Source organism: Clupea harengus, chromosome 3 (assembly GCF_900700415.2).
Source record: "Clupea harengus chromosome 3, Ch_v2.0.2, whole genome shotgun sequence".
In the NCBI taxonomy this organism is placed as follows: Eukaryota; Metazoa; Chordata; class Actinopteri; order Clupeiformes; family Clupeidae; genus Clupea; species Clupea harengus.
This window is the reverse complement of record NC_045154.1, coordinates 16,350,805-16,360,405: the sequence shown is the minus strand read 5'-3', so window position 1 is coordinate 16,360,405 and position 9,601 is coordinate 16,350,805. Positions and strand designations below refer to the sequence as shown.

The 9,601-nt window shown below is 41.1% G+C and overlaps 2 protein-coding genes across 2 annotated transcripts; both read right to left on the bottom strand.

The window, feature by feature from the left end:
• Positions 1–284: 284 nt before the first annotated feature.
• LOC122129569 (carboxylesterase 3B-like) lies at positions 285–2,948 on the bottom strand. Its single transcript, XM_042704516.1, has 6 exons — positions 2,882–2,948; positions 2,602–2,746; positions 2,085–2,115; positions 1,332–1,450; positions 1,122–1,194; positions 285–790 (listed from the first exon to the last, which is right to left on the bottom strand). Exons 1-6 carry the CDS (start codon positions 2,927–2,929, stop codon positions 613–615), a joined length of 594 nt encoding a protein of 197 aa, XP_042560450.1. The 5' UTR covers positions 2,930–2,948; the 3' UTR covers positions 285–612.
• Positions 2,949–3,066: 118 nt separating this feature from the next.
• LOC105897210 (fatty acyl-CoA hydrolase precursor, medium chain-like) lies at positions 3,067–7,472 on the bottom strand. The gene is made up of 8 exons (XM_042704513.1): positions 6,680–7,472; positions 5,336–5,525; positions 4,614–4,752; positions 4,312–4,445; positions 3,942–4,095; positions 3,634–3,738; positions 3,439–3,535; positions 3,067–3,200 (listed from the first exon to the last, which is right to left on the bottom strand). The coding sequence occupies exons 1-7, from the start codon at positions 6,747–6,749 to the stop codon at positions 3,461–3,463; spliced, it is 867 nt and encodes a 288-aa protein (XP_042560447.1). The 5' UTR covers positions 6,750–7,472; the 3' UTR covers positions 3,067–3,200; positions 3,439–3,460.
• Positions 7,473–9,601: the final 2,129 nt, after the last annotated feature.

Below are 9,601 nucleotides of genomic sequence, written 5' to 3'. Positions count from 1 at the left end.
AAAGCACAAATGCAAAGTGAATAGCATTGATCACAGTAATGTCATTAAGCCACCTCATACACAGAGAGGTCTGTTAGCAAACCAATGACTCACAGGTAGAACTATTCTCTTTTTAAAACAATGATAAAGGAAATGTAGGCTACATCCACAGGATCACCTTTTGACAGCTTATGGTACAAAACACTTATTACTGTAATGATGGCAGCTAAATTCCAACATATATAAAAACATACAATGAAAACGAAAGTGTAAGGGGAAAAGTCTCACATATAGAGGGACAGAAATGATAGTCAAGGTATTTTATGTATTGAGCACTTCTTTATTTTCAGTCCATTTAAAACTCAAAACAGAAAAAATGATCACCCATGGAAATATTCAGTTTGTTCAACACCTTAATAACTGCCACTGGTTTTGCAGGGCTAAGTTGAACCCAATCGCTGCACAACTCTGCATCTACAGTACTATTCTTATTGTTAGGGGTTTGAATAAGCGCAATTTGTGGAATTGTGTCACTTGGTTTACTTTTTACAGAGGGTACATTTTAACCTCTTCAAACAATAAAAATTGTTTCACTGATGAATTATCACACTACATCATTTATGAATCAGCCGTCTACAGCTCATCGCTGCGCTGCTTCTTCTCCTGGATCTTCTTGGGAAGTGTCTCTGTCCAGAAGGTGAAGCGGTCGGCCCTTAGATGGTTTCCCACCTGCTGCTTTAGCCCAATCTCCAAGTACTCTCCCCCTGCACCGTACATAGGCCAGTGGGTTAACCCAGCACCATTGGGAGATCTGAAATAATGACACACACACACACACACACACACACACAAATACCAGAATAAGGATGTACACAGGCAAAGAATATACACAAAGTACACAAACACACACACACATATGTACGCTTTCCACAAATTGCAACTGAGCTAAGGTGAAACATGTCCTGGCAGCACCACACTAGGATGAGCAAGGATGACTTTTCTACGAAGGTGCTGTCAGAAGCATCATATCATAAACATTGTCTAGCTTACATTTCAAAAATGTCTTTGAAAAAGAAATGCTGCATTTTATTGCTTTTAAGGATGTAATTGTGTTTCCTTCTCAAAAGGTGGAGTTGAATTACCCGGTGCGTGCAAAGTTGCCCCAGTAGGACATGACTGTTCTAGAGAGCTCATCTTCCTCCTCTGTGAAAGTGCCTGTTTGAGGGTAAAGAGACAATATTGTATAATATAGTGTGTATAGGTTGAGGAAACTTTCTGTTCATTAAAAGTACACATTGCTAAGGTAGGGTAACAGCAATGTGCAGCCAAAATCATGGACAAAGATAAATTACCTTTTATCTTGACATGACTTCTCATGAAGGTGTTTCCAAAGACATATAAAAGGTCATCTGAATGGTCCACCTTGACAAAGCTCGGACGCTTGTCCAAGAGTATGCTTGGAGTGTGCTGTTGTAAGGTCTGTGTTCTGTCCGTGTCTAATTTCTGTGTTTGTCTCCCTTGTGTGGTCGCATGTTTGTTCCCGTGTCTAGTCCTCGTGCTTCCTTGTTCCCGCCATGTGCTTTCCCTGTGTTTGTTTGTCTGTGCCATGTGCCCTCTTGTTGTTGTCCGTGTCTCCACCCCTCACCTGTTCCCAATCTCCCGGGTTGTGTGTATCATTGGTTTCACCTGTGTCCTGTTGGTTCCCCTTGTTTAGTCCACCTGTGTCTTTGTCTGCCCCGCCTTGATTGTTCTCACCTGTTCCTCGTTATCTGTTGCCTGTGTGTATATATAGTCCTTGTTTTCTTGTTCCTCGTTGTGTCGTCGTAAGTTTGTGTTTGATGGTATGTTCCTTGTGTTTCCACTGCTCCTCGTGTATTCCTAGCGTTTAGCGCTTCTGCCTTGTTCAAGTGATTACTCGTGCTTCTGACCTCTGCCTGCCCTACTACTATTCTCCTGCCTATTCCCTGTGTGGATTTGTTTGCCTATTTTTGGACTGCCTACCTGTGTACCGAACCCTGCTAGTAAACGTTTATTCTTCTGAATCTACCCCTGTGCTGAGTCGTGCGATTGAGTCCTGCACAACACCCACCAGTCGTAACAGCTGTAACTCGTACTGGTAAACTGGTGCACCAGAATCTGTGGGGGGTGAAATTGAAATGTTCATAGATAGGTGTTTTTTGTCTGTGTGTCTCTAAGTCAGAGCAATGCCTTGTAAGTATTTCATTTCCAAGAATGTGTTCCCCTCAAAGCAGAATATCTTCAATTTCAGTGAATAAGTAGAGCAGTTATGAACTCTTGTTTTCCTTAATCATCTGTGAATGCATATATTAACTCTATGTTTTTTAATATTTATTTATTTATGCATTGCAGAGGTTTTATCCGAAGCGAATGACAGTACGGTACAGATTTACATGGCTATCAAAGCCATGACCTTGGAGTTAGCACCTTGTTAGAGCTGTTGAGCTAAAGAAGCACACACAGCCATATTGCCCTGGACTCAAATCTGTAGCCCTGAGGACGGGCTGATCATGTGAACAAAGATGCTACAACACATCGGTGCCACCGTCACTGACCTCTGTCACAGTGTACAACTTGCTGGCCTCTGTTACACTTGTCTCTTACCTCTGTGATCATTTGACAACTGGATGGCAGGAACAATGAAGATCATGTCTGCGGTGAGCTCTCTGAATCCATCCCTGTTTTTGATGCTGTCCTCCCCACTCCCCAAATACTCATCCAAAATCAAGTCAATGGCCCAGTCTTCTGCCTTTAAATATACATTTGCATGAATGAAGTACAAAGCATCAGGAGATCAGAGGCAACACACCTTCATGACATTAATGTTCAAAAACTAGGCTGGTTGTACTAGATGATAAAGAGGAGCATGAGTAACTGTGCTTACGATACGGACAAAGGGGGTCAGGACTTTTTTGACCGTCTCACGATTCATTCCCTCTGTCCAACCAGGTGGAGAATGAAACTGAAAACCAACCAGATTACCAACTCACTACCAGTAATGCACATAGTTACCTGTGTTTGAAATCTCTGATGCCCAAAGAGTGCATGTGCTTACTCACCCCAGGCAATAACGACCCGCATTCATCACTGGTGACACCATTAATTAACGGTACTTTGTTGAACTCCAAAGACTTATAAGTGTCCTCTAAACTTTTTGGAATGAAATATTCATCCTTTGTAAGCCCATAGATCCAGCTCGTACTCTGTGAAATAGAGGACATTGTGAGGAACAAGCAAACCTACCGATTACACAAGTGCGTTGGTCTGTGCTGAGGTTTGGGTCATTACAATCAATATGTCCATGTTTAGACAAGATTTTACAGATGTGTGTGGAGATTAAAGGGATATCCTTGTTTGTTCAAAATGACTGGAAGTACCCAATGAAGTCAGAAAAAGGCTTTTGAAGAGTGAATGAATGTTCCAAAGTCCATAACTACTCACCTTGATGATCTTTAAAATATCCTCAGTCGACATCTGCATCACAGTCAACAATCTGGTGTGGCTTGGTGCCAACACAGTTCGATACATTTGCCACAATCTAAGGGAACAGTGAAAAACATCTAAGAAACATGGGAAACCACCAAACACTTCAGTATTACAATGCAAATCAAGGTGCAGATGGTGCAGGATGCCAACCATAGCTGTGTCCAAAGGCTGAAGGTTGGTGAGGACTTCCATGAATGCAGCCCCACTTTCTGCAATGGCGCGGTGGAAAAGTCCAGTGCTCAGTGGTGAAAGAACCTGAATCAGATGATACTAGATAATGTCAAGGTCAACGAGAAACTGAATACAATTTAATTTTTTTGTTTTGTTTAATACCACAGTTGCAGTATTTACACAGTTTATCTAGATGTCTACATTATTTGATCTTTCTTTTTGAAGGGTTCTGAAAATGACATTAATATTTTAATGGCAAACATCAAGCACCTAAGCACAGCACCCACATGCAGAGACACGCTCACTCCACCTGCTGACTCTCCGAATATGGTGACAGAGGAGGGATCCCCTCCAAAGCTCTGGATGTTCTCCTGGACCCACTGCAGTGCAGCCACCTGGTCCAGGAAACCCATGTTTCCTGGGGCGTTATCATCTCCTGTGCTGGTAGGAGACAGAAGAAGAGAACATGCTGTGGCTGTGAAATTAAACTAAACAAACTGTAATAACTATAGTAACTGCAAACTGTAATAGCTTACAGTATTTTGTGTAGCATAACATTAATAGTCTGTAAACTCTGTGGCACCAAATTACCTGAACTATTTAGGAATCGTACTTTTCAAAATAAAGTAAAGTCTATTTTCATAACTGCAACCTCACCTGAAAAAGCCCAGCATTCCAAGTCTGTACTGAATCTGCACCACAACCACATTCTGATAGGCTGCCAGGACAGATCCATCATAAAAGGAGGCGGAGCCAAAGACTAATGCTCCACCATGGATCCACACCATGACCTGAAGGACAGCAGCACATTACCTCAGACAGACACTCTGATGACTATGATCAGACTCACAAAATTTGCTCATAACAGCTCATAACAGAAGTTCAACAGAATACAAGCAAAAGCTCAAAAACACAAGTTAAAGCCGTGGCCAGTGCTGTCACTCGGTACCGGAACTTACAGGTAATTTAGCATCTTCAGCAGGTTTGGCAGGAGTATAAATATTCAGATAGAGACAATCCTCGGACACCTCAGGAATCTCAACAACCATGCTAAGCGTTTTCGCAAGTCCTACAGATGCATGTCGATCCTGTAGACACCTAAAAGCAAACTGGAAATTAGGCTGCACTTTCTTAGTTTGGTACATTTTGGACATTGTTTGAGCGGCAAGAACTCATTCTTTGAGACACCAGTGTTTTACTGTATCATATTTCTATATATATGTTTATTCACATATTCATGTACTAGCCTCATAGTGGTCAGAATGGACTGTATCAAATTGGGCTCAGACAACACACAGGACACACATTTTGTACGCACATGTTGTTCTTCTGCAACATTAAGTAAGGAGCATTGTTCTCTCTGGATCACATTTTGACACATCTTCTCAAGTCATTGGACTGGTTTAGAAATTTAATTTAGCATTTCATTCTTTCGACTCCCGTTGAAGCCAAATCATCTCAATGGTTGTCTTTAGACTTATGTCTGGATCAGCCACGCTACTCCCAAGGCTACTGGATCTACTCAGGATTGTGTCCTTACCATGAAACATCTTCAATAACAATATACTGGAATGATCATTCAGGGACTTAATCTCCACAAGGCATATGAGTGATACCATAAAGGATCATTCTGATACTTTGGCCCCTCATAAATATTGAGAGTATGACCTCATTAACTTACATATATGGCTGCTTGGTGGCATCCCTGATCCCCTCCCATCCCTGCACAGGTTGGGGACGGGCCAACCTGAGGGGTCCCACAGGTGGTTTAGCGAAGGGCAGGCCCAGGTATGAGTGGATTGCTGTTGTCTTTCCTCTCACGCGTGTGTATTGGCCTCTAAGGGCTCCCAGCTTGGTGTGGATCAGTGGTCCTGTAGTTATCCAGACAACAAGACCATGTAGTGATCAGTTTTTTTAGAAACTAAACAGAAATGAATTATTGAATACAATGGCATCTATTACAGGCAAAATAGATCAAATTAATATTTTCATGTTTCTTGCTTTCCGTTGAAGTTTCTGACAGATAAATCGGTAAAGTGTAGTAGCCCTGCTTTGCAATGAAGACGATGCAACAGAGCATGGCTTGAACGTACAGGAGAACTATGCTGCCGTTTTTGTCCTCCACCTGCCAGGGTACACTTTCCTTCATGCGCAGTGGATGAACTCAAATATATAACACTAGGTAGCATTCCAATGACTCACAGGCAGAAACATCTATTTTAAACAACGATAAAGAACTACATCCACATCAGGAACACCATATGACAACATACAACAGCATATGATACAAAACACTGTTATTACTGTAACAATGGCAGCTGAAATCCAACATATACAGACTTTACCATTGCAGCTGGGGGTTCACTTACTTTTGCACATACACTAATTCCATGTTTCATGTAGTTTTTAGGCTACTCACACAATTCCCTCTAAACAAGTACATGCAATTGATAAACATAAACCTGACATTTCATATATGGAAACTGGTGATGATAAAATAGAAAAATCATGGTAAAACAACAGAAAACTCTAAACTGCTCAAGGGGTTCACATACTTTCAAGCAGCACTGTATATAGATAATACAATGAAAAAAAAGTGTAAGGGGAAAAGTCTGTCACTGTTTCGACCAGGCTCATTAGCCACAACATAAATTGGAGAAAGACCAGAAAGTATACAAAAAAATGTATTCCAATAACACAAAAATAGAGAATAAAATAGCGACTGCAAAGCACCAAAAATCCCATAGTGCACTCCAGCATCAAACACATGATGAGAATGCCTTGCCTCTTCTGAGGGCTAACAGGCAAAACTCTGTTAAATATATTGGCATCTATTACAGGCAACATTAAATAAGATTAAGATAAATCAGTACAGTGCAGTAGGCCTGCTTTGCAATGAAGACGATTCTGTCTATTCCTGAATAGTCCTGTTATATTGCAACAGAGCATGGCTTGAAATGTTAACGTCCAAGACGGGGAGAACTATCCTGTCCTTTTTTCTCTCCACCTGCCAAGACACACTTACCATCAAGCGCGGTGGATGAACTCAAATATATAACACTTGCTGCGAAAAGTAGCTGTAAGAGACGTTCCATCGTAGCAACAAGCGATCGTCTGACTGAAATGCACTACAGGTTTTAAGCATTTTATTGAAGGACTTCGGTTTGAACAGTGGATTGCGCAACACTGCTCCGCCCATACCCCTTGCTCTACATAGCAGTTGGTCGGTTGGTCGCTTATTGCATGTGAGAAAGAGCGAAGACAGAGCGACGCTGTACGTATTAGTGCTCCCGTATATCCTGTAATAGTATATTTATTTACCTTTTTCGCAGAGAGATATCTTTTAAAATCCAATCATAGTTTTGGCATGTAGCATTAGCATCGTTATTAATATTATTGTTGTTTTGTTGTGGTCATACTTGATGGTTTTACTTCAATATTATATTTAATATTGTAATACACCTTGTTGTTGCATTGTTTTCACAGTTTTGTAGTTAGTCTGGGCAAAAGTGTCTGCTAAAAACTTCAGAATGTGACACAAATAACAGATTATGTGAGATGATAACCTTAGCTGTTCTCATAGGTTCAAGGCTGATAAAGGTATCTATAGTGGTGGCACCCCTCTCCAATGGCACAGTGGAAAAGGCCAATGCTCAATGAGGAAACAACCTATCAAATGAAAATAAAGAATATCAAGAAAGGTTGGCCGGGCAACTGCCCATCTGCCCTCCTCTACTCAAGCTGCCCCTCCGAGGGGGAAAAAAAACAAGTTTTAAAATAGTATAACGGCTGCAGACTTTCATGTAAACCTAGATTAAAAAAACACCACCCGAAACATTTCATAAAGTAGCCTATGGGCAACGAGATTGAAGTGAGTAGGGGCAGGGTAAAGTAGCTAGTTTGCGAAAGCCCCCTACTCTGTTTACGGTACCTGCGGTGCTGCACGCGACCAGCACCTGAGAGCCTGCATTTTTGCCTCGAGAGACGGTCACGGTTGTCTTGTGTGACTTAATCGACCGCTTTTGACGTAGTAAGAAAAGGTGAGTTTGAAGTTGTAGAAATGAATAACAATATCAAGTTATATGAAATGTATTAAAATATTCATAAATCCAGCTCAGTTTGCCACGTTTTGCCTAAAGAGTCAGGCAGCTAGCTTGCCTACCAGACAACCAGCCCGTTACCACATGCACATTTTTTAGTAGGAAAACTAAGTTACATGTCTGCTGATGGTGAGTTTCTAACATTTCGTTTTAACAAGAAGATGGAATGCATCACATGAATCATTCCATTCAAAATGGTTAAATGCCTAAATCATATCACTGCTTTGGTTGTTGTTAAGTGTAGAGTGCGGTGAAGTTAGAATGCCTACGGAAAAGAGAAGGATTCAGGAGAGAGAAGCAGCTAAAGGAGACAGCAAAGGGGAGCACATCTTTGCAGAGTTGGTTACAAAGAAGCAAACCAGCAGGTGAGACAGAGACATTGCATTGTGATAAAGATGGCAATGTGTAGGCTAATTAATTACTGTGCTCATATTTTCAGACTCATATTTTTAGCATACTAATGGCAATTTATTATAATTACATTACATTTAAAATGAGGAGAAACCACAAGCCTCCAGACCAGAGGAAAATGTGGACCAGGAAACACATGGGACAGGTAGTGCTGATCACCAAATATGAGATGAAGCTATTTGAGAGATCCATTCAAAGATATTGCCTGAGCAGAACAAAAATAACATACCACTGCTTCTATTGGGCCTTATAATAGTAATGATAATGGTAATAACAATAATATATAATTGTACAGATGACGAGCCAAGTACATCAACTGCAAACAAAGACAAAGACAAAGAGCCAGACCCAGATGGGAACAGAACAGACTTGGAGAACAGGGAAAGGAGAGACGACACAGAAAGTCAGGACAGGATGCCAACAAGGGAGGATATTGAGATGGAGAGTGAGGCATAATCCATGAATACAGAATTTAGTACAATCAGGCCATCCTATTGTGAAGTTCCCAAAGAATGCAGAAGGGCGCTCTTTTCAAGCCCACTGGTATGATTCTGGAATTTTCTCCACAGAATGATGCCATGCACAAATGAATTGCTGTATTCGAGTGTTCTATGTATTACTATTAATAAAGACCCTGTTCTTCTCAGTTCTCTATTCAGTCCGGGGGGGGGGGGGGTTGCCCTTTTTTCCAGGTCAGAGCAATGTCCTCCTCCCTCCACTTCAGGAAGCTTGTTGTTTTCTATGTTCTGTGAAAAAGTTGATATAAGTTGTACAATCTTTATCAGAATACAACGTGTTATATTCAAATAGACTCAATGTCAATAGACTCAATGTCAGCAAAAGGGGAACCACATTGTGAAAAGCATTGAGTCATTATGAGTCACAGGTAGGCCTATTCTCTTTTTAAATAATAATAATAAAAAAGTAGGCTACATCCACATCAGGAACACATTATTGACAGAAATAATTGTGAATCACTGTTATCAAAGAATGTATTAATCAATGACTTAGTATTAATTAATACCTTTGTACGAATCATATGCCTCTGTGCGCTGGAACAAGGCTTTTCTGTGTTCCTAGGTGTAACCTAGATTCTTGAGTGCTGGCGCCTCTTAGTCTGTACAAGTGTGTAAACAACTTGCACAAAGAAAGGGACCTTCTGTGCATGCGCATGTGTGGATAGGGCCGGAGGTGATATCAAGGGACAAACGGTCCCTCTCTTGCCATACCTGGCTTACGTGTTTGCATGACAGAAAGCCCCACAGAGACGACACAAGAGAGGCCTCTGACCTCCAACCTAATAGAGTCAGATAAAACTTAACCCTGTGCAATGTTTGTGAAATTGCTTCACTCTCATCCTCGAGTATGAGTCAGCCCGACATAAATATGAATAAATATAAATATAAACTCCGGAGTCCTGAGGTAATTTGAGTGAA